This window comes from Zonotrichia albicollis, chromosome Z, assembly GCF_047830755.1.
Source record: "Zonotrichia albicollis isolate bZonAlb1 chromosome Z, bZonAlb1.hap1, whole genome shotgun sequence".
Taxonomy (NCBI): Eukaryota; Metazoa; Chordata; class Aves; order Passeriformes; family Passerellidae; genus Zonotrichia; species Zonotrichia albicollis.
In genome coordinates, this window is record NC_133860.1 from 86,646,876 (window position 1) to 86,671,979 (window position 25,104).

At 47.1% G+C, this 25,104-nt stretch overlaps 1 protein-coding gene and 1 long non-coding RNA gene across 2 annotated transcripts in view; both read right to left on the bottom strand.

Moving 5' to 3' along the window:
- Positions 1–438: 438 nt before the first annotated feature.
- Positions 439–25,104, bottom strand: part of CKMT2 (creatine kinase, mitochondrial 2) — a 33,711-nt gene continuing 9,045 nt past the window's right edge. Inside the window, exons 3-11 of the mRNA XM_074532633.1 lie at positions 23,074–23,234; positions 18,325–18,523; positions 17,308–17,403; positions 12,736–12,957; positions 9,279–9,364; positions 6,706–6,829; positions 4,792–4,926; positions 4,314–4,439; positions 439–668 (exon numbers count right to left, since the gene is read on the bottom strand). Of these exons, the coding sequence (XP_074388734.1) occupies positions 549–668; positions 4,314–4,439; positions 4,792–4,926; positions 6,706–6,829; positions 9,279–9,364; positions 12,736–12,957; positions 17,308–17,403; positions 18,325–18,523; positions 23,074–23,228 (1,263 nt within the window). The 5' untranslated portion in view covers positions 23,229–23,234 and the 3' untranslated portion in view covers positions 439–548. The remainder of the gene's footprint in view (positions 669–4,313; positions 4,440–4,791; positions 4,927–6,705; positions 6,830–9,278; positions 9,365–12,735; positions 12,958–17,307; positions 17,404–18,324; positions 18,524–23,073; positions 23,235–25,104) is intronic.
- Positions 11,334–12,738, bottom strand: LOC141727056 (uncharacterized). The gene is made up of 2 exons (XR_012578040.1): positions 12,621–12,738; positions 11,334–12,576 (listed from the first exon to the last, which is right to left on the bottom strand). It is a non-coding gene; the product is annotated as an uncharacterized LOC141727056 (long non-coding RNA).

Genomic DNA, 25,104 nt, shown 5'->3' on the forward strand with positions numbered 1-25,104 from the left:
GCACGTGGACCATGGTGAGCATGGAGATGTCCCTTGGAGTGGCAGCACATCCTCAGGGACTCTGGGGAGAGCAGCTGAGCCAGATGTTGTCACCTCTGGAGCTGAGAGCTGCAGGGGAACTGGAGCTGGGCAGCTTTAGGTGAGATGAACAATATCAGCAAACTGATTTGCCTGCTGGGTTTGGGGCCAGGCTGCAGCAGCCCAAGGGCACGGGGCAGAAACGAGCAGGATGGCATTGTAAATATGTCCACAAGTGCTGCATAGAATTAGAGATTTGTGCTTCTTGCACAGCTGAAGTGGTACTTTTCTTACCACCAGCCAAGAAAGGGAAGCAATCCCCCAAAAAAGCATCCCAAGGTGGTTGTGTGGGTGCACCCCAATAGAGCTGCACCCAGAGCACTTTGTGCCAGTGCAGGCAGGCATGGAGGAGACCTGAGGTGTCAGGCAGTGTTTTATTACACAATGCATTTATACAGAGATGTACAGGGGTGCCTTTCCATCACAAAGGCAGCCACGCTTGGCCTCAGCTGCGGCCATCACCAGCAACTTCATCTCCTGCCAAACTGAGGCAGGGGGGGTGGCACCTTGATGTCTTGGCCTCTTTCCAGCTTCTTCTCGCAGTCAACCAGGTAATTGACCCCGTCGATGACAATCTGGACCAGCTCCACCTGCAAACAGCAAGAGGAGAGCTGTAGTAGCAGAGAGTTTAACTCATCTGTTAATAGCAGAGGGGGAAGTTGGCCTGGGCTGTCACCACAGCAGACAAAGCTGAAAGTGAGGAGGGTCACAGGCTTCACACCTCCTCTGGTTCAGGGAGTGCACACTGTGCAAAGCCACAGCAATTCCCTTCTCCTGCTTGCCCCGAGCAGCAGAAACTTTCAGTTAGGTCCATGAAGCTATTTCCACCAAACTGTGCTCCCAGAGGAACAAACCAGCCAGGCACAAGGTGATGGGGCAGGAGCTGAGGGACCTGTTCCAACCATGAGCCCTGAGAGGGTGCAGGGCATTGCTGAGCAGAGATGCCTGGCCCAGAGTGTTCCTCACTCTGCACGAGGGGCTGAGGGCACAGAGCAGCTGTGCTGTGACTGCTGAGCCCTGCCAGGCAGTGCCTGATGAAGCACTGAAGCCCTTGCTGTGTCTCCCAGCTCCCAAACCCAAAACACCCCATGCTTGTGGGATGTGTGAGCACAGGGATGTGGAAGTGAATTAGGGGGATACTGGTGCAAGCAGAGCACAAAGGAGGCTTGTCCTGGTTCACAGCAGCCCTGAGTGCTGCTGGGGGCTCAGGGTGGGTGTCCCTGATGTGTCTGGGACGGGCAGGGACATTGGCAGTGCCTGAGGGGGCTCACAAAGCCCGGCTGTGTCCTTGCCCTGGGGAGAGCAGCCTGCCCATCCTGCCAGGCTCAGCACGCAGCTCAGGACTCCTCACTTAATGCCTTGGGATCTAGGTTTTATATTTTTTACACCCTGTACTGCTTTAGTGTGTAATTCTAAACTCCACACCGTGTTTTCCCTACTGTTTTCCCATTTTATTCAGACAAAACAATTCCTCTCTAGGCCTGAAACTCAAGGACACCTTATTGTCTCAGATGCAAACAGCAGTGAATTAAGAGGGGCACACCTGGAGAGAATGACTTCATTACCTGAAGCTGTAATTGGAGGATTAACCCCTGAAATGCAAGTGGACCAAACTTTTACCTTTATGAAAAACTCGTGACCATGAACCAGCTTGGGTGTAGTCCATTGGAGGCTTTTGACAGCCCAGACTGTACCCATTGAAGGCCTCTAATAAATACCTGCTTTTATTCCCTTAATCTTGTCTAGCCCCTGTTCTAGGCAGCCACTCCAAGCATCAGAGTGACACTGCCAGGGGTGGGATTCACTCCAGGCCCAGGGCAGCACCAAAATTCAAAATTCTGCATGGCAGGGGGTGGTGGTGTCTTCATAACCTGTTCCAACAGGGGCCCTGTCCCCAGCAGACAGGGGACGTTTAAGGACCACAGACCCTGTGGCACTGTGAGGCAGCAAGATAAAGCTGGTATTTCTTAATCTCCATGAATTAGGTTCATTAGCAACTTTTAATAACTGGCTTGTTGAAATCAAGTGTGAAGACTAAATCTCATTGTCTCTTTATTGTGGCAGTTGCCGATTTTCAAGGGATTTGTTTTTACTATTAAGCATTTCAGTGGCTTAGCAGTTTATTTTATTGTCTTTTACAGACTAGCTGTGTTGGGAATTCAGAGGTCTGAATTTGCAGCCTCCATAAGAAAACCAATTTCATATTAAGTTTGCATTGACCAGTAACTGAAACAGAGCAGGAATACAAACAGTTTTATCTTGCACCTTTGGGAGCATAATTCAGTTCTGCAAACACATTTACCATGTAATGGCATTTATTTAATTATGTACTGAAAAAATTTACCCTATAATAAAACTTTTCTTATCCCCTTGGGTATGTCTTGTGTTATTTAGATTTCAGACTCTCCAAGGTAGGGCTTGTGTCTTATCTGTTGCCTTAATCCTTTGGATCCTTGCTGTAGGAGGCATCACTGACTTCAGTGGGACTCTTCATGTAAGCAAAAATGTGTAGGCTTAGGCTGTCTGTCAGCAGGACTCAATTCATCATGCTGTGTAATCCTGTTTTTAATCATTAATGGATTTCAATCTCTGGTTCAAACACATGTTTTATGTTGCAATGCAAGGTGTAAGCAGAAGTGTGTATTCTACCACCATCTGTTAAACCCAGGTGGGGCAGTTGTTCTTTATCTCTCCCACAGCCAATCCTCCCTCCAGGAGCTCTCTGCTGTCCATGGCCCATTCATCATTAATCACCTTCTGTCCATGGCCAATGAGTGTCCCTGCAGGGCCGATCCAATCCCAGCATCCCGTGGGGAGATGCCCCACCCAGGGGAGGAGCCAAGCATTCCTCCCTGGATCCAATCCCAGCATCCCATGGGGAGATGCCCCGCCCAGGGGAGGAGCCAAGCATTCCTCCCTGGATCCAATCTGAGCTTTGGGACACCCCAGCAGCCTCTGCCCCCTGCACGGCCAGAGGAGCAGCTTTCTGCTCCCTGCATGGCCAGAGGGAGCCCAGGCCCATCTGCAGCAGCCCTGGAGCTGCAGAGGAAAACTCCCCCCTTGTGCAGGATCCGTGCTGCAGCAGAGCCACAGCTGGCACTGCAGGAGGGCTGAGCCCCCTGGGATGGGGCTGGGACACCCCCTGGCACTCAGGGGGGCAGGGACTGTGATCACTCTGGCTGTGGGTTGTTTTGTGCTATTGCATTTGTATTGTTAATGTTCCTAGTACAGAACTGTTATTCCTGCTCCCATATCCTTGCCTGAGAGCCCCTTCATTTCAAAATTACAATAATTCAGAGGGAGGGGTTTTACATTTTCCGTTTCAGGGGAGGCTCCTGCCTTTCTTAGCAGACACCTGGCTTTTCACACTAAGACAACACAGCTCTCAGAGGACATGTGAAAATAGCCCCAGCTCCTCAGTCACTGTGGGTGGAAGCCTTGTGCTGCTGTGTAACGCTGGAGGAAGTGTGTGACTCAGCAGTGAAAGGAACACAACAGCCTTCACCAAGTCTTGCTTTAGGGCCTGAGTCCCTGGGTGGGTTAGGACTCCGTGCCTGCTTCCTTCCAGCACCTGCATACCCTCATGGGGATCCTCAGCACATGGTCATATTTGTGCAGCCTGCTCAGGGTTGGTTTTTGCACTGCCAGGACAGGAGCATTTACCAAGAACTTCATGCACGTTAACAGTTCTCCTTTCAGTGAGCATTTCCACTGGACCAGATCCACAAGGAGTAAAACCTGCCATGGTGTCACAGACATCTTCTATGAAAAATCCTTTCGTTAGGATTTTTCCTCCTGAGAAGCTGAGAGGCCTCAGGAACAAAATGTAAACATTGATTATCTGCTGCTGTGAATGCAACAGGTGCATCTGTGATTGGTCTCATGTGGTTGTTTCTAATTAATGGCCAGTCACACTCAGCTGGCTTGGACAGAAAGTCCAAGACACCAGCCTTTGTTGTAATTCTTTCCTATTCTATTCTTAGCCAGCCTTCTGATGAAATGCTTTCTTCTATTCTTTTAGTATAGTTTTAATGTAATATATATCATAAAATAATAAATCAGCCTTCTGAAACATGGACTCAGATCCTCATCTCTCCCCTCATGCTCAGACCACGGTCACAGCCATGGATCCAGTGGGCTCAGCAGAGGGACACGGGCCAGTGTCAGTACAGATCTCAGCTCAAAAGCAGGGAGGAAACTGCAAAGAGAAGGAAACCCCAGGAGGAGCAGCTTACCTCCGAGCGCCCGAGGCGGTCCAGGTTGGAGATGTCGTAGATGTCAGCCACAGCCGCCGTGTCCACCCCGCCGGTGCCGCGCTTCTGCAGCCGCAGGTTCTCCAGGATTTTGGAGAACCTGGGGTCCTGCCAGGAGAAACAGCCTTGAGTTTCCATGTGCCTCCCACCGTGTGTGTGAGCAGAGTCCCTGCGGTGCTGTGACCCTCAGGCAGAGGGGGAGAGTTCTCTCACTCCTTGGGGTACAGCCCCTCTTTGTGTCTTCGCGCTAGGCAGATTGATTTCCACAGCAAATACAGCAATTTGCAGCGTTACAGCACGCCCCTTCAGCCATGCCCTATCCCCAGACCTTGTTACACACACCCTTTTGATGTAAGCTGTCATTTCCCCTCTGCTCCCTTACACCCCAGGAGAGCTGGCCCGTGTCACGTTTAAACCACGTCACGTTTGTGTCCCCTTGCCCCGTTTCAGTGCCGTGTACCTTGCTGAGCCTGGGCAGCTTGACGTGGACCCCTGCCCGCAGCCCCGTGCCCAGGTTGGAGGGACAGGTCAGCACGTAGCCCAGGCGCTCGTTCCACATGAACTCCCAGCCCCGCTCCTTGATCAGCCTTTCCACCTGGGTGGGCACAGGAACAAAGCAAAAAGGGGCAGGTTTACAAGTGCCTGACTGCCAGGTGCCAGTGCAGTGGCAGGAGTTTGCAGCTGGGTGCAGTCTGGTCCAGGTGTGGTACAAATGTTGGCACTCCTCAGGTAACCAGAAGGATTTATTCACTGCCTTCTCTTGACTGCTGATGTGGGAAATGGATTTATAGAGAGTTCTCAAAGCCTGACAGAAGGCTCACACAGTGTGCAAACCTTGAGACAAGAAATGCTGGCTTAGAAATGCCATGGAATGGACAGACATTGCTGAGAGAGAAATGGAGCTAGAAACAAGTTACAGAGGATGGCCTTGTAAATAAGACTGGATACTGTGGAGAAACAGAACTGTGAAAGAGGCACTGCACTGGGACCCACAAGGGGTAATTGTAAATAATTGGCTTTAAGGCATGTACAGCACAGTGTGGCTAAAGCTGACAGGCCAAGAAACTCTTACAGTGTACTGCAATTAACAAATAGTTAACTTCTGATTGTGATGGAGTGAATTATAACATCTGTACTGTCTCACTCTTCTCGTGAGACTGAAAATGGAATCAATGTTTTGAAAACACGTCTCAGTTGCCCCATCTCTGGGTCCAAAGATTTCTCCTTTTCTGTGCCCCAAAACCCACTGCAAACCCTAACTCTGACCTAAACCATTCCAGGGTTCCTTGATATTGCCTGTGGGGCACAGTAATACCTATTTCTCTGGTAAATCAACTTTATTTTGGTGCCAGAGCAGGTGAGAGGGCTTTACTGAGCCCAGACCCAACCTGAGTCATACCTAGATCATCTGGGTGAAACTGTTTTAACCCATACCCTGTCCCAGGAAGCCTTTCTTATCATTGTGATTAGCCACACCAAAATAATACCCAGGAGCCCTGACTATCAGTTCTTAGTATTTTAATCACAAACGCCCATATCTCCCCAAAATAGTGGGTGCTAAACCCTCAGTCCTGTGCACAACCTCAGCAGCTTCCACTCTGCTCCCAGCCTCAGAAATAAGAACCAGGAGGATGGGCCAAATAAAGTCTTCAATCAAGCAAATCAAACAACCCAAACAAAGTGCTTCATTTGTGATTTCCCACAGAAGAAAAAAGAAAAAGAAAAAGAAAAAGAAAAAGAAAAAGAAAAAGAAAAAGAAAAAGAAAAAGAAAAAGAAAAAGAAAAAGAAAAAGAAAAAGGGTATATTGTGGCAGCAGCTCTCTGGCCACAAAGAGCAGTGCACAACTTTCCCAGGCATTGTCCTTGGGAAGGCTGTGAGAAGATCAGAGAAAATAATGAGAAACAATTCTCATCTTCACTTGCTGCAGCTGTTGTTGTGCACATGTGGAATGTGTTATGGAGATTTGTTAACCAAAGGGTGGTTTGCTAATTAGACAATGCTGATGGTGTTTGGATTCAAGGATCAGTTGGGTCCACCTGTTGTATCATGACTGTCTGTAAGGGCAAGGAGTTTCTTAATAATTGTGGCATAATGAAGGACTGATCAGCCTTCTGAGCATCATGGAGTCAATGCTAATTTTTACCCAGCTGGGAGCCTGCGACTACAGGATATTTATTTATTTTCCCCTACAACTCAGCTATTAATCTGCCCATGTTTCCTGCTTTAGCTGTGTTGATGTGGGGTGTTGCGTGGACTGATGTGACTTCATTTCTTCATTTCATTGGCCCTGGAGATGTCATCTCAGTGGGAACCACAGTGAGCAGGGGTGACAGCAGTGAACAAGCAGGAATGATGAGCTCACTGAGACACTACCTCTTTTAATCCACGGCAGAATCTTTCAAAGACACGCTTCATGTTGCCACCCTTCTCCATGGAGATCACCCTGGTGTGGTCCTCTTCATTAATCCAAATGAGAAATGTCTTCTCATTGTTGTGCCTAGTCAAGAGGGGAGGAAAAAAAATATTAATATCTTTAAAATGCAAGCCCGGAGAAATAACTGTCAGCATCGTTAGTTTTATCACAGTCTTCCCAAGCAGCAGAGATGTTAAAGTGCCATAATGGAGCTGCTGTGAGGGCTGGGGGCTGGTTCCACCACGGGATCCCTCATGCATCGCTGTGGCATTGCAGGGGCTCCTGGGCACAGTGTGGGCAGGGCTTTGTGTCACATCATGCTGCTGTGGCCCTCCCTCGGGAGCACAGCTGGGGATGCAGCCAGGGGAGAAGCCAAGCTCTGCCCCCTCCCAGAAAACCCAAACACCTGCATGCTGTTGGCAGCCAAGTAACAGTTTTTAATTTAATTTAATTTGGTTCTCCCTTGCCTCAAGCCCGAGCGTCCCTGGGAGCACTGGGTGTCTGCATCCCTCAAGGGATGTGTCTGGGATCCTTCATGTGCCTTCATTCTGTCCTTTGTGCTCAGCCAGAAAGGACAGAACCACTGAGCACCCACTCCTGCCCCAAACAGGCAGTCAGGGCTGGCTGTCAGGTGCTGGGTCACTTCTCCTGGCCTTTCCTCTGCTTGGCCAGTCTCCTACTCCTGCCTTCCTGTTGGGCTCTCTAGCCAGGCAGAGTGACCCCAAGAAATGTTAAAAGTCTCTTTTCCCAACCTGGCACTTGATGAAGGAACCAGAGATCTTCATTTCTCAGTCTCAAGGTTGTTTGTTGTTCCTTATCTATAAAATTCTTTCTCCTGCCCTGCCCAGGTCCGTCCAGCAGGACAGTCAGTGGCACTCTGCCTGCCCCAGGGCAGTGTTATCTTTTTATACTAAAAACTACCTGTACAATATTTACAGTTACTTCCCAATACCCATCACCTGTGTCAGACAGTGAGCTTCTACTCTAAACCAATCCCAAAGTGCCACCATCACCCAGAAGATGGAGGCCAAGAAGAAGAAGGAGAAAGGCTGGACATGCCCAGATCCTCCATCTTGCCCCTGAACCCCCATTCTAAAAACCCCAAAATCTATTTTTCACCCTGTGATAAATTCACTGTCATTCTACTTAATTTGTCATGGCTTGCAGATCTTCATCTGAGGTTGGTAACTTGCTCCACGGGTCATAATCAAACCCAGAGGGGCATTTTGGGCTCTGAGCCCCCTGGCAGGGTCTGGGCTGCTCAGGACAGACAGAGGGATCCCTGGCTCCTGACACCTTCCTACAGCACGTAGAGGGTGATGGATGGGATCAGACTCATTTGTGCCAGCAGTGAAATACCACCAGGCTTAAGGCACATGAAAGTGAAAGCTCAGGATCACTGAGAGCCTGACTTTCAGCTGGTCTTTTGCCACGTCTCCTTTTCCTTCTTGCAGTTGGATCTGGCCAGGGCAGCGCTGAGCAGGGTACACATCCTGTGTCCTGACACTGGGGTCAGGCCAGGTCCAGCCACCTCCTCCTGAGTCGTGCACAAATGCTGAGGGAGGGTTTTATAAATAGTCTGAGCTTGGCCTAACTCCCCTCCCCTTTTAGTTCAGCGAGTGTCCCCATTGCTGTCAGGACCATGCACTCAAACTGTGCCACTGCTGGCAGTGCTGGTGGTGGAAATGGTCCTGCAGCCCATGACAAGGACAGGATCATCAAAAGCAAAATTATTTCCACAATGTAAACGCTTTTTGACAGCAATTTTTTTTTTTGCAAGAGAAAGGCAGATTTTCAAGATGCGGCTTACTGAAGTACTTTCCAATCACACTAATTTTTTTCCTTGCATTCTCCCTGGTATGTCCCATGTAAAAGAAGCCAAAACACAGGTCTGTTTTATTCAGGAAATCCCTGGATAGCAATTATGCTGCTGGTACTTCTGTTTGTAGAGACAATGAATGGATGCCTCAAGCTTTATCCCTTTCCTCAAACTTCCATTGGGACCAAAGAACCTGCAGCTTGTTGAATCTCATAGGAAGCTTGTTGAAATTAAAAAATCCTCACAGTTTTCCAGCAGGTCGCTGGGTTTTGGGGTGATCAGGTATCACACTAGGTGATTCCTCAGAATGCTTTTTGCCTGTTTTTCCAGGGTTAAAGCGTCTGGCAATGCCTGCAGTGCAGCAGGATGGACGCACTGCACAGCTGCCCCATCCTCTGCTGTTGGTTTGGGCTCTCAGAGCTGCTACCCCTTCATCTCCACAGCAGATATTGTATTTGGGCCCAAAATCAAGGGTGTTGGGGCAGTAGAAAGAGACTTTGAACAGAGCAGGAGATCCAGCTACCCTGTCTCCTTTTCATCCAGCTCATTTGGAAGGAAAGGGGTTCTTTCAGCGCCGGGAATTCAAACATTTCTCTTGTTGAAGCAAGCTGGGCATGCTGTGAGCGCGGGTTCGTGCAGGGTGAGCACACGAGCAAGGAGGTTTGTAAGACAATCCTGGGCAGGACACGGGAGCCTGCAGGTCACAGCACCTACCAGATGCCCCTGGCGTCCGGCCAGTCACGGGCCATGCCAGCACATGTCAGCAGCGGGGACACGGGCTTGTCAAAGAGAAAGTGATCCTGGGCACGGGACAGGGCCACAGGGAGGCAGAGAGACAGAGAAAACAGAACACAGCTCCAGTTTATCCAGGAAGCACCGTCACCCTGTCCAGTGCATTCTTGTGAGGGCAGTGGAAGCGCAAGCAAATCGCACAGTGCAGCCTGGGAACCTGGTTCCTTTGCTGGAGATTAAAATCTCTTTACCCGGGAGATTTTCTTAACTCTCACAGATGCTGGCTGATGTGTTTTGCCAAAAACATTTTTCAGATGTAGGGAGGGATGGGTGCTGGGGCCTAAATCCACATGGACACTGCAAAGGATGCTCTGGAGGACCTGGCTCCAGAGATCTCCTCTGCATTCAGACACATTTCAGCATAGGAGAAGTCAACGAGTTCTTAGAGAAATTGGGGAAAAAACCCCAACAAAAACCAAACAATAAGAAGAGGTAGTTCTGAAAAGATACTTCTCCAGCATGGAGATTTAGATATTTATTCTGAGCATGAACTCAAGCTAGGAATTGAATCAATGCTAATCTCAAGCCTTTGGAATCATAGGCTTGTTATGTTCCTTAACAGAGATGCTGTTTGTGACTTAATAAATGTAGCACATGCTGTGCCACCAGCTTGCCCCATGCCTAATAGTTTAGAACTTTTAAAACAATTTGCTTTGGGTTCCACCCCCCCCGCCAAGAAAATACGTATTTTATATTGATTTTCATGTGTGTGCCAAAAAAACTAGTATTTCTTAATTCCTTCAACACTGCCATATCAAATATCGAGGGCTTTTTGCTGGCAGTGTTGTTGATTTTATTCCTTTTTTTTTAAACCTAGAGCTTAACTAGAAATAGTGAGGCAATCTATCCAGAAGGCATATGACGTGGTAGACACTTTGATGTGCTTTAGTTAATTTTTCCCTTAATGAAGAATGAAATAATTATTTTCCTCATTTCACTTAGGTTTTCGTCTTTGAATGCTTTGCAATGGACACGATGCATGCAGAACCCCAACCGTGCAGGAAGAAAAGGTGTAGAGTTCTCTCTGTTCTTCAAAGGGACACCAAATTCCCTTCCTCAGATTGCTCCACTTGACACTTTCCTGGAAACAAAAACCCCCCTTTTTTTGCAAGAAAAGAGATGTCACTTTTCCTCATGAGCATATGGCCCAAATCTGCAAAACGCCGAATGCCTTCTGTGCCGAGTGCAATTCAAGTAGCCCTGATTCATCTCACTGAAATAAACCCTGCTCTTGCAGGGCTGAGATGGTGCCTTTGCAGGCTGGCAGGAAGCCTGATCCCACAGAGGGGCCAGGTCTGAGCTGCTGCAGGGGTGAGCACTGCTGTGAGGTGAGGAATGAATCTCAGGCCACAACATCAGTGTCTGAGCTCTACAAATTTGTGTTATCAATCACGAAACAAAAGAAAACGAGATAAAATGCTGCATCAGTGAAGCCTATTCCACTTCCCACAGGATTTAGCCTTAAATCATGAAGGAATTACATTTTCCACATTCCCCTTTCAACCTCTACATCCTGAAGAGCTGTCTCCTGCTGAAAATAAAACCTGCAACAGGTCATCAACATCTTGTTAATAAACATATCACCACGGATATTCAATACTGATCTTACATAAATTCTTAACTCCTGGTTAATCCAGACACCTGGTTCCAGGGTTATAAATAGTTAAGTTACTTCATCAGCTCCCCTTTGGTTGATGTTATGGAATAATGTGCCATGAGTATAGCTAAGAGGGTACAGCCACTCCTTTGGACACTTAAAATGCACATACAAGCTTTGTTTGACACGTTACATGCTGTGACAAAATCCATGGTGAAATCCTTGTCTTTCCATCTGTGTGACAGTGAAAACTCTTGTTATGGGCCTGGTCCTTCAGAGTTCCCTGAGCACAATGACAGGGCTGGGAAAAGGTCACCTGGGTGCAATAGGCTACCGCTACTTTTGGGAAATTAGAATTTGTGTAGTGTTCACTTATGAAATTACAGCCAAGTTCTGGCAAATTAGAATTAGCGTCATTTTGATGTAGAGAAATCACAAGCAAAGCCCCCCACTGCCACAGAATGGAATAGAGATCCCATGTGAAACCTATCTCAGTGCAATACTTTTAGTTAGAATCATAAATACAGAAAGTATCACAGTTTGCTCAAGGAGATGACCAAGGAAAGGTCCTGAATTTATCTCTTTACTTGTCCACAGAGGTGGCAGCAGCCACGTGGATTTGATTTGACACAGGCCTCACTCTCTGGCATATAAATCCACGCCTCAGACCCGCACAGTGGTGTACTTAACAGAAATACAGACCCTGGGTGGCTTGCTAAATTACAAACCTTGACAGCCCATTAGGCACAGGTTAATGATGCTGATAACCTGCCGGGCAGTGTGCGCCCACGGGCAAAGCAGAGATTGAACTAAACCGGAGCCTACGCAGGCGCTGCTGGCGTGTTGGGGAAGATGAAACAGGAAAGCCTTACAAATATGATTGCCTGGCAAAAGATTTTGGGAATATAGAAACTATAAGTGAAGTGGAAATGTTAGCAAGCTTTGAGATACCTCAGTTACTGGACAATGGGAAAACAATGGTGTGGCCGTTAAAAGTAATCTCCTATTGATGGAATCTCCTATTGCCTGCAGACAGGCCCAAGGGTCAGAGCAGACCCTGCAGCTTGGCAGAAGGGCCCAAAGAGGAGTTTGTAGGGTTTAACATGTAACACAGGATGGTAATGTAATGATTCTTACAGGCTGTATGGAAATGCTGTAGGATTTGTATCTTGGACTAGATTGGTCAGTGAGAATCAGAATATTCAACACAGGAGATGATTTATGGTATTGTAACGGGAACCTCGCTTTCCTACTCTTACTCTTACTCTTACCTCTTGTCTCTTAACCTCTTGTCTCTTAGCTCTTGCCTCTTATGCTCTTACGCCTTATACTCTCTTACCCTTTTACTCTCTTACCCTCTCATCCTCTCTACCCCTCTTTTCTCTGGGGCCTGCTCTGAGCTGTGGCTGCAGCTCCCAGCAGGGCCCTGCGCCCAGGCCCTTTGCAATAAACCCCAAATTCCAAGCCCAGGAAAAGATTTATTGTACTGTAACGGGAACCTTGCCCTCTGATCCTCTCTTTAACGCTCCCATTCTCTTTTTACCCCATTCTTGCCTTCTCTCCCTTTACCTCTCTCCCTCTTTGGGGCCTGGTCCGAGCTGTGGCTGCAGCTCCCAGCAGGGCCTGCACCCAGGCCCTGAGCAATAACCCCCAAATCCCAGCAGGGCCCTGCGCCCAGGCCCTGTGCAATAACCCCCAAATTCCTGACCTGGCCTCAGAGATCTCTCATCCCCATCCATCCCGACCGTGCCACCCCCGTCAATCCTATGCCGGCGGACTTACATCGATGAGCTGCTGCTGCTCGCGCTCGGTCATGCTGGTGAGGCTGTAGTACTTGCCGGACAGGTCGCCGCGCAGGCCGGAGAGCGCGGTGACCACGACGTTCTCCACCTCGCGGCGCTCGGCGCGGCTGCACGCGGGCGGCAGGCTCAGCCCGCGGATGCTGCGCCCCGTGCGCACCCGCGACGACAGCACGTAGCGCTCGTCGAACTGCCCGTGCGTGATCTGGAGGGGGGAAAAACAACCACAACGGTGGCATTGGCTTCTGGATTTATGCATGTGATAAGTCCGCGGTGGAAAACGACCCGACGGTATTGGCTTTCGCGTTGATGTGCGTGATAAACCAGTGTGATTTGCGCTGATCGTTGTGGCTGTATCAGTTACGTGGTAAATAGGTATCGCAGAATCACAGAATCACGTAATTTTTAGGTTGGAAGACACATTTAAGATCATCGAGTCCAACCCGTGTTCTAACACTTCAACTAGATCATGGCACCAATGCCACATCCAGTCTTTCCTTAAACACATCGAGGGATGGTGACTCCACCACCTCCCTAGGTAGACGATTCCAGTGTTTTACCACTCTTTCTGTGAAAAACTTCGTGCTGACAAAATTGAAACAGTAATCAATGTTGATACAGTAATCAATATTTGGAAATAATTGAATAGTTAAAAGGTGTAATGCCAAGAAAGAAAGGGAGAGGAGGGCGTTCCACACACATACACCACCCCCCCCCCCCACCCCTTTTCCTGCGATGTTCAAGGCAGGAAGAAGCAAGGGATAACAGTTACTAAAAATTAACAGAAAGAAAGGAAAATTTGGTTGGGTCCCAGGAAAATGTTAATTATATGAGATTTATTGCTTTGATGCTTAAATATAATATTATCTTATATTATGTTAGTTTTGGCTTACATTATAATAGCTTGATGCACATGTGTAAGCCAAGGGTGAATTAAAGGACATCGAGGAAGAGGAGAGGCCTTCATCAGTGACGACCCCCAAAGAGTGGTGTGACCACCAAAACCAGTGGTGGAGCATGCGTGGCAAAGGTGGTGATGAGGGGCAGAGGTGGAAGTGTGACGAATCGAAAATGGGAGGAGATGGCATTGACACATGGCACAAAAGGGGGAATTTTTGCTTGACAAGCTCATATGTGAGGTGGCAGGGCTCCAAAGACACTGCGCTCCATACCCCACGCGGTATTTTCTTTGCTTATGCGCTATTATTGGAACCAAATTATCCCTTATTTTAACCAAATTCTATTGTCAACATTTCAAGCGTATCCGATTTTAGATATTCTAAGCTATTCAATTGAAATTGCTGCTACCTTTAATATTTTTTGGTTTTTTGAATGATGGGATAATTGGGCAAACATAACATGTGTGTGATAAATCCGCAGTGGAAAACGACCCAATAGTAGTTTATGTGTGTGATAAACTAGTGTGATTCTTGCTAACCATTGTAACTATATGGGTTATGTGTTTTAGAAATATTTGTTTAAAAGTGGGGCGTTCGCATTTTCTGAAAAAATCCCCTCTGTCACCCTGATTTTTCTAAGCCCTCTGATGTTTACATTCTTGTAATGAACTTTCTTGCGCACTTTATGTAAATAACATATTGTTTTGCGTTCTTTTATGGAGAAGGAGAAATTTGATGGACTGTTGGTTTGTCCAGTGTCATTGGAGGAGTAGCACTGTCGTCCTCCAATCCACTGCCACTTTTGGAAATCTGTAAATGTTGGAGTCAGAATTAAACTTCCCTTTTTTGCCTTGAGAACAGCAGTGTGTGTGTGTTGTGTTATTTCGTGTCCTATAGTGACACCCTCCACCCAGGGTTTTTCTCCTGGGAAGCTGAGAAGCCTCAGAGCAAAAGAAAACAATATTATCTCATTTGCTTCTCCTGTGTTTTGCCCCTTTGGAATGTGTTTGGAGATTGTTTACCCACAGGTGACTGTTCCATTGGATTCTGCTGGGAGTTGTTTTCACTCTTTGGCCAACCAGGGCCAAGCTGTGTCGGGACTCTGGAGAGAGTCACGAGTTTCCATTGTTATCTTTTTAGCATTCTGTAAGTATCCTTTCTGTATTCTTTAGTATAGTATAGTTCAGTATTCTTTAATATTATACAGTATCTTAAAATAATAAATTAGCCTTCTGAGAACATGGAGTCAGATTCATCATTCCTGGCAAATACAATCAAAAAGGAATAGAGGAAAAGGAGATGGAATTAGTGTCATGAAACAGATGTTCATGGAAAAATAGGAGGCAGGATGTAGTTTGAGATAAATAACATCCCAAACGAAATAGACCTTGGGATAATTAGTCGGCCTTGAAATGGACAAAATTGGGATGATTCCAGGTATCTATGAAATAATAAGGCTTATTTTTGGAATATAAAGGTGGCTTCTATGACACAAGACTTGGGGCACATGTGCAGCCTGAGGGGTTGTTCAAAGGTTGTTCAGTTTTGCTTATGTTTTATCCAAACCACTGCCAAATGTCTTTTTGTATCTTTCTGCTTGATTATATTTGTTTATATTGTTTTATATTTATATTTATATTGTTTTATATAAAATTGCTGCTCAATCAAAATTGCTCCTAAATTTTAATTTTGTCGTTTATTACATTAGACATATAGGGTCCTCATTCATAACATGTATTGGCCTATGCATGTTGTTAGTGATTATAACTCCTTAGAGATAGTATCAATTATAACCTTTTTTTATGTGCATGTTTGTGTGAAAAATATAATCTGTCAGTTTAAGTGTGCACTGTGTGGCTCGTGGAAATAGTAGTGTAATGAGTACAATATCTGGGAAAAACGAAATTAACTTGTGTTAAAATTTTATAAGTTTAATAGTAATGAAAGCAGTAATGAAAATAGTAATAAAAATTAGGACAGTAAGAGACAATAAAAAGTAAAGAATTACGCATGTCAGGGTGCCTGGTACTCTGCCACAGAGCACACCTTGCTAACAAAGGATTACCCCTTAAAAGCTATAGCCTTTGGCATATTCATGTATCTCATACATGATTCAAACATTCCTTTCAAAACAGGGTATTTCTGCTTAATTTCAGCTTCCCCCCCATCTTGTAAATCAACCTTCTTGGTTCCTCAAAGTCTGAGCTTTCCCAATAAGGAGGCAATAATTCTTTTCTTGGGATCTTGGTGTCTGGTTTTGTTATCTCTACCAGTTAGGAAAATGCAAAGAATTTCTTGGTTATCGTTTCCATTCCTTGAGCTAGTTACAAACATCACATAGTTTCTATTTTAATATTATGCTATAGTCTAAAAAGTATATTTACCGCACTACTAAAAAGAGAGTAATACAGCACTACTTAAAAGAGATTGATACAGCATAACTTTCCAACATAATACATATAGTATTCATTTTAATATCTGTGAAGAGCCAACCATATAATATGCAGCTATAACAATATCTATGTATTTCTCATGGAAATAATAGTGTGAGGAATGTTCTGTGTTGTTGGAACCCTGGATGCTGAGAATTTTAAATTTTCTGTGCTGAAAGGCACAGACCCACAAGGGAACACTGCATTTGACCTGAGGCTGTGAAAAGGCTTCCAAAACTGATTAATAGCACAGGTGTGTAGTTGATTAGAAATGTGGGATCTCAGAGGGTGAAAAGACTTAGATTTGAGGTTTTAGTATACCGGAGCCAAGATGGAGAATTTTGGGTGTGGACTAGCTATCTTTTTTGCACCTTCTTCGTCCTTCCTCTTCATGAATCTGGATGGTTTTCTCTAACAGGGTGAAAGATATCTGCATTGTGGGTTTTGAGTGATCACAGCTGGGTTAGAAGCATAAATAATATGGATGTCAACTGTTTATTGGGTAATTTTCATTATTATTATTATTATTATTATTAGGTAACTGGGACTTAAGTAGCCTTGAACAGACACCATTTTGGGGCACTTTCTGGACTTTTTAGGGAGAGCTCACATCTTGTGAGTTTGTAATAGATAAGGATAGTAAACTTCAGAGTGAGACTGCAAAAGCAACATTTCCTGAGTATTATTCACCCTGACCTTGGTGCAAGGAAGAGCCTGGCATTCCAACACTGTGTTATAGACCTTAGCAAAACATCGGATGTAAAAAAGGCTGTTGTGTAACTAAAAACAGTGTAAGACCATCCGCTGACCAACCTGTCCAAGTGATATTATATATATTATATTATATATAAAACTGTGACACAAACCAGAGCACTGGAGGACAACTAGGGAATACCATGTTAAATTTAAGGAGGACATACCAAACCCTTATCAGAGGATGTGAAAGAGCAGGATGGAGACACAAGAAGAAATAAAATATATTGACCTGACACCCAGCATGTCATGCAGACAAGCTGGATGTGAAGAGGTCGAACAAAGGAATTCCCTGCTGAGAAAAAGGGATGCAGCTGACAGGGCCATGACTGGCATCCCAATTTCCTTAAACTTAAAACTGGGTATCCACGGCTAGATCAAGAAAAAATGAAAGTATTGTTGCACACAGCACCAGCACTGGAATAAGCATCTCAGAGCCTTTCCTGTCTCATTGTTGTATTTCAGTCCTACCTTGGATGCATCCAGGTCCGTGTGATGCCTCATTGTCCGTGGGTCGTAGCCGTTGTGCCTGGCTTTAATGACAGGATCAAAAATCTCAGCAAACACCTGAGGAGGCAAGAGAATATAGAGAGAGTCTGCAGCATCACAGGAACATCCTCAGAGCAGCTGCAGGCTGGCAGAGGTTCCTGTCTGCAGTCACCACAGACAGGGACCCAGCAGCCAGGCTGGGGTTTGGGGTGCATTGCCAACCAGAACACACACCCAGAGCCCCCCAGCCTCTTGGCTCTTGGCTCTAAGCCATGCAGGAGTGCCCTGAGTCTTCCCTGCTGTGGGGGCAGCTGTGGTTTGAGCCCCTGGGCTCAGGTGTGCCCCAACAGAGCCCCTGCAGGGGAGCAGCAGTGGCACATCTGCACAGGCACCCCAAACCCAGCGAGTCTGGAGTGGCAAATGTCCCAGGCCCCCCTCACAGGACACGGGCGAGGCTGCAGAGGAACAGGCAGCAAGGAAGCAGACCATAGGGTCAGTAACAATGAGATCTTTCTTTTGTTTTCCACTTCTCATTGCAGAGCTCAATGACCTGTCCGCCCTGATGCTGTTTGCCTTCAGCATTCCTCATATCCAAAGTGATGCCTGGCACTGCCCAGAAGACATTTCTGCTTGCTTCTGCCTCTGCTGCTTCACAATGTGATTTCCACATTAGGTTCATTTGGTGTGCCTCAGAGTTGGACAGTTTTCCCATAAATTTGGTTTAGTTTCAGGAAGGAGGAGAGCTGCTGGAGGCAGGTAGCAGCTGCTGCCAAACAGGTACATTTTATTACCTTCAGCTACAGCAGAGGGGGCACCTGTGGTAATACCACATGTTCCTGCTTTTTCTAATGTTGAAAAGTAGGGAGAAATAGGGAAAACAAGCCTGCCCCCAGGCCCTCAGGGACACAACCTGTCTTAGGAACATGCTCCATCCTGGGAATCTGTGATGGGAATGACACCACAAGCACAGGCCCGGCCAGTCCCACAGAATCCTCTCACCTCATAGGACTCCTCGTCCCCAGCCACCATGCCCACGGTCTTGATGAAGGGGTGGCCAGGGTTGTCCACCCCGGTCTGGATGCACTGGTCCAGGGTGTACCCATTGGGGGTCATCTTGTCCCTGAGGCGGGAGTAGATGGCCGGGGTCAGGCACTCGGCCATGCAGTTGTTGTGCTTGCGCAGGTCAGGGTAGTCAGCACTGCAGGGACAGAGCACAGGACAGTGTGATGCCATGGTTTGCCTCACACACCCCGGGTTTCTCCATGAAGATTCTTTCCCCAGGTGTGTCAGCCTCTCCTTTCCCCTCCCAGCACTGTCTGTCCCTCCTGGCATTCCAGAAGGGCGTTGAATTCCGAAGATGCCCTCCATCCCTGAAGGACATTGGGCCACCCAGGTGTCCTTTGTCCCTTTGTCCCTCCCCTCCTGTCCCTGCTTGGTGGCTCCCGGCCCCTTCCCTGCCCCTCTGCCCGGGGTTAAAGGAGCAGCAACCGCGGGCCCAGGGAGTTCTGTTGGAGGAGCTGCTGCACTCGGAGGCCTGTGGGCCAGAAAAAAGCTCTGCATCCAAACCCTCCATCAGAACCGACTCCTTTCCTTCACCATCCCCTTAAAGCTTCTCCAGCAAGGGAAACCTGAGCTCCTCAAGCCTGGACTTGTCTCCCTGTGCTCAGCTGCAGCACCCACCAGCCAAAGGTGTCTGTGGGGTGAAACACCACACACCCACCAGCCAAAGGTGTCTGTGGGGTAAAACACCACACATTGCACAGCCAAAGGTGTCTGTGGGTGAAACACCACACATTGCACAGCCAAAGGTGTCTGTGGGGTGAAACACCACACATTGCACAGCCAAAGGTGTCTGTGGGTGAAACACCACACACCCAGCAGCCAAAGGTGTCTGTGGGGTGAAACACCACACACCCACCAGCCAAAGGTGTCTGTGGGTGAAACACCACACATTGCACAGCCAAAGGTGTCTGTGGGGTGAAACACCACACACCCAGCAGCCAAAGGTGTCTGTGGGGTGAAACACCACACATTGCACAGCCAAAGGTGTCTGTGGGTAAAACACCACACATTGCACAGCCAAAGGTGTCTGTGGGTGAAACACCACACACCCAGCAGCCAAAGGTGTCTGTGGGTGAAACACCACAGCTGCCATGTTTGGTCAAGCAGCAAGGGCCAGACCAGCCAAGGCACATCCCATCCAGCTATATTGGTATTTTTCCAACACCAAGGCATTACTGTGTGCCCTGGACAGGCACCTGTGAGTCTCTGTCCGAAGTTTCTCTCATCTGCCTCACGATCTGTGAAAGGACAGAAACTGGGACCACCACAGAGGCCCTGGTGGGAATCCTGGCTTTGCTGGAGATGGTTGTTCGCCAAGATCCTGAGGCCTGAGCAGAGCTTCTGGCCTGCCAAGCTACTGTTTGCAGGTGTGTTTGCTGTATGCAACACTAAATCCAGTGAAAGGAGAAGGGGCACCTTGCTCTTCCCCTGCACCTGCTTTTGGCAACAAAAGCCTGGAATTTCCCTACCTTTCGGCCTGGTTGGACTTTTCTGGGGTAACTTTTGGTGGTCCCCACATAAGACCCTTCATGTGTTTTACAACCACCGTGACAGACAGACTGAGATAAGAGAAGCGTCTCCCTCAAGGACTGAGACATGAAACCCCTAAATGGAGAAGGTCCCCCTCCTCCCAAAGACTGGGACTGAAACCCCTCACCTGGTGAGGTGTGTGGGGGAGCCAACCTGACCAAAGCCAGACGTTTGCCTGCAGGTGAGGCCATTGGACCAAGAAGACAATGGTTCTTACCGACTGCTGACTATAAAGAGCCTATAAAGGCTTGAGCAGTGTCTTTGAGATCTCCCCTGACATGACTAGACAAACTTCATTGACTGGACTTCGAAGGGCTTTGTTGTTCTACATTTCGTAGCTATATGCCTTCCTTTATCTTCCTTCCTCTCTTTTCCCTACTTTTACCCTTTCCCCCCCATTCCCCTTAACGTGTTTGCTGTGGTCATTCAATAAAGGTGCATCTGATTTTGATTATCACTACAAACCCCTGTGTAGTGTCGGTTTTTGCACTCTGAGATCAATGAAGCAACCATCACGAATCCCATTTGTAAGGACAGATTGTGACATCACCCTGGGCACTTTGTGAAGCTGAAAGTGTGATTATCCTTGGTCTGCTTGCTGCATTGGGTTTTCAGAGGGAAGGAAGGTGCCGGTGCTGAGCATACCCTGCATTGTTCTGTGCTTTGTGCTGTGGGGCCATCAGGGAAATGGGGCACAAAGAGAGGGCACCGAGCCCCACTGGCACATCTCAGCCAGGCAGGAAAGAGCCCCAGCACTGATTTGTTCAGCCAGACAGAGATTTAAGTTCAGATGAAGAGGTGCTCTGTAGTTCACAGCCCCAGGTGCTCTCACAGCCTTGTGGAGATCAGAGTGTGACCTGCCCGCTGGGCAATGCCTCTTCTGAAATATCAGGGTTTGGTTTAATTTGGTATTATTATTTCCAGAAAGCTGCAGGGTGAATGAAGCCAGGGAAAATAAAGATGTTAGGCTTCAGCAAGGGATTTTTCAACTCTGTCAGTCCCCAGCTACCTTGTACTGGCAGTGATTTTCTTTATGTACAACTGTGGTGCTTCTCTAAGAATATATTTTAGCTAGGATTGTATAAATTACTTAAATAACAAAATAAGTCTGTCAGAGCATGATCCACATTACCTTTGGCAAAGTCAATCTACAGAGAAAAAGGCCTGTAATTAATTTCTAACCATCAGCCAGTCAGTTTGTAACAGAATTAGGAGTATTTCCAGTACAGCAGTAACACAAGGCATTATTACTGCTTGCATGGAGAAAGTATTTTCACATTTTCCTGTAGCAGGGTCGATACAATCAGCAGATCCAATAGTTGAACCTGCAAAGCTGTTGGTTGGTGATGACTTAAATGTAATGATATAGTACTAAACTCGAGGCATATATTGAGCTTGTTGTCGTTCAGCAGTGTTGGTTTTGGTTAGTTTGGGGGCATTTGTTGAGAGCTGATATTATCTCAGTGATGCCTTAGGATTGTAGCTTTTGTATTTTTCAAATCCTGTGCTGCTTTAGGGTATAACTCTGAGCTCCATATAGAGTGTGAATTAGTGTCTTCACATTTTAATCAGACAAAACAATTCCTCTGGGCCTGAAGCCTCAGGCCCTGAAAGTATAAGCAAAAATGAGTTGGGGGGTAAATGACTTCATTACCTGAAGATGTAATTGGAGGATTAACCCCTGAAATGCAAATGGACCAAACGAATAATTGTGTGAAAAATTTGTGACCATTTTTTAAAATCCATTTTGGGTGCAGCCTCTGGGAGGCTTCTGACAGCCCAAGGTGTTCCTTTTGAAGGCCTTTGGTAAATACCCACTTTATTATCTTGATCTTGCCTCTGTTCCAGGCAGCCACTCCAAGGCATCCCCACATCCCGGGCAGGCTGGAGCCACCTGGACCTGGAGGTTGTTATAAGTACAAAAAACTGCCTATTTTTTTTTAAAGGTTGCAGAGTTCACAGGTTGGGCGGATTGCTGCCAGGGTGGAGTTCTAACTGTTTGTTATTGTAATGACTGTCGTTTTCGTTAACTACCTGTTGTTGATGATATCTGGTTAAGAATTACGCCTTTTGTCAAGTGACACCCTGCTGCTTCCTAGGAGATGGCACCCAGACAGTGTGAGGCAAAGTGAAAATTTTCCAGGATAGAAATCCATTTTAATTTAGGTGAAATGTACATTTTTGAGTTGAGTCTGTGGTTAGAAATTGTAGTTATTTAGCCCGACTTCAAGGCCTAAGCTCAGTGAAGGACAGAGATAATGGGGAGGAGACAGAAGATGATAGAGAGAGACAGGGACTGCTGTAAGGGCCAGTCAGCCTGACCTCGGAATTCTTTCTGACAAAATAAACTAGCGGCAAATGTCACGCAAAATCCATAAAAATGAATATGTATGAACCTATTGTGAAACTGTATGCAGATGTATTTGAGAGGAGGATAAAAAGGGACCTGAAGTTCCCAGAGGTACGTGTCATTTTAGGGGAACAATTCCCACATGTGTCCAGCGCTGTAATAAACATACCGGCTTTACAACTTTCACAAAGTTGTGGAGTACTTTTTGTTTTCTCCACAAAACAGGTGGAGGGGAAGGGCATCGAGTCAACATGAAAATGACACTGGATCCAGCATGCAGCGGGAGAGACTCCTCACCAAACCTAACCAAAAACCCCTAAAACAGCAGGCCTACACAAAATTGACGAATCAAAGTGATGTCTGGATGTGATGAACAACACCCAGAGCCTGCAGAGATGCTGAGACCTTTTTTGCCCCTTGCCACGAGGACCTTGGCTAGAGGCAGGACCCTGAAGGCCAAACTAAAAGAACAAGGTTTTATTCCTATGCTTTCATGAGGATGGAACCTCCAACTGTGCTCACAGACCATGGGACAAAGCTGCACTCTTCCTCCTGGGAGGAAGAGGAGTGAGGCTTTGCCCCCTGGTCAGGAGGAGTCCCTCCTGGGGGCAGCGGTGGCGTGAGCGTGGTTCTCCCCACCCGAGCTGATTGCTTTAAATAAAAATGAATACAAGGAGAACAAGGAGAAAAATCTCCTGCCCGTGTTTGTTTCAGAGGTGCTGTCAGCAGGGCCAGCTCTGCATCCCACACCCGCGGCTGGGGGGCTGTGTGGTGGCACCCCGTCCGTGCCCACCTGTGCTGCTTACCTGGGGGGGAAGAGCTTCCTCTTCTCCTGCACGGCGGCGCTGACGGAGTTGTGCTGGCCCAGCAGGTAGCCCGTGGCCAGCACGCCCGTGCCCGCGGCGGCGAACAGCGCGGGCGCCGCGCGCCCCGCCAGCAGACGGCAGAAGGTGCCAGCCATTCCTCTCTGCAAGGAGCACAGACACGGTCAGCACGGCCGGGAACCGCTCCCGGAGAGTTGTGAGGGCTTCTGGGTGTTATTTTACTGTGGTGTGGTTTGGGTCATAGGTGGTTGCACAGACATATGTTCCAGATTGCAATGCAAGGTGTTTTCCATTCCCATCTGTACGGCAGATCACCTTTGTCAGGTGGGCAGTTTGCCTTATCTCTCTCTTTGAGTGACCACGTTCACACCTCCCTCGGGAGGGGCTGTTGCTGATAACAGACTATTGAATGTCACTGCATGGCTGATAAGAACTGTAACATCCCACTGGGAGATGCTCCGCCCAGGGGAGGAGCCAAGCATTGCTACCCAGATATAACCCAGGGGGAGGAGCCAAGCATTGCTACCCAGATATAATCCAGAGGGAGGAGCCAAGCATTGCTACCCAGATATAATCCAGGGGGAGGAGCCAAGCATTGCTACCCAGATATAATCCACAGGGAGGAGCCAAGCATTGCTACCCAGATATAACCCAGAGGGAGGAGCCGAGCATTGCTACCCAGATATAACCCAGGGGGAGGAGCCAAGCATTGCTACCCAGATATAATCCACAGGGAGGAGCCAAGCATTGCTACCCAGATATAACCCAGGGGGAGGAGCCAAGCATTGCTACCCAGATATAATCCAGAGGGAGGAGCCAAGCATTGCTGCCCAGATATAATCCAGAGGTTTTTGAGACACCAGCACGGCTTTCTCCATGGGATTCCCCAGAGGAACAGCAGCTGTCTCTCCTCCCACTGGATCTTCAGAGGAGGAATACATCCTTCTCTACAGATCCCCCTGCTCCAACAGAACCAGCCCTGACACTGCAGGAGGGCTGAGCCACATTTCCAATGGGACTGCCACCAACACCCTGACCCACTGGGTGTCAGGTTGGGTTCTGACTCTGGCAGTGTTGTTCTAGTGTACTGCATTGTTCATTTTATCCTTTTTTTTCCTTTTCTTTCCTATTAAAGAACTGTTATTTCCTGCTCTCATATTTTTGCCTGAGAGCCCCTTAATTTAAAATTTATAGCGATTGGGAGGGATGGGGAGGGTTTACAGTCTCCATTTCAGGAGAGGCTCCTGCCTTCCTTAGCAGACTACTGCCTTCCCAAAACAATATATTTTACAAAAAATGATTCTGCCAGGATCTTTTCTCTTGAGAAGCTGGGGAGCTTCAGCTTCTCCATGTTTTGCTGCTCTAGAATGTGATCTGGAGAATTGTTTACTTAGCACGCGAAATTGTTTTTATTTGATGACCAATGACAGCCACCTGTGTCGAGGCTGTGAGAAGTCAGATTTTATTATTAACGAGATTGAAAGATTTTATGGTCATTCTGTTATTTTGTTTGATAACTCTCTGATGTCTCTTTTCTCTTTTAGTATAGTCTTAGTATATAATGTAATGTAATGTAATGTAGTGTAATATAATAGAATATAATAGAATAATAAATCAGCCTTCTGAAACATGGAGTCGAGATTTTAATCTCTTCCCTCATCCTGGGACCCCTGCGAACACCAGCACAGATGACGTGTACAAATTCATGCTGAGGCTACAGTAATCTCACCTGATGGAAACCCTGGCATGCCAAAGGAGGGTTTTGGGAAATTCCCTCTGATTACAGTGAGATTACAGTGATATGCACCAAAATCCCAGCCCAGCAATATTCATCTCCAGAAATTTTGATTCCAGAGGATTATTTCTTTGACCAAATCCCAGCAATATGCATCCGATATGCATCATCCATGAGATAAATGTGTGTCTCCTAGAATGGATATTGCAGGAGAATTTCCTCTAACAAAGTGAGTTATTTAGCAATTATTTACCTCTAACAAAGTGAATAATTTACCA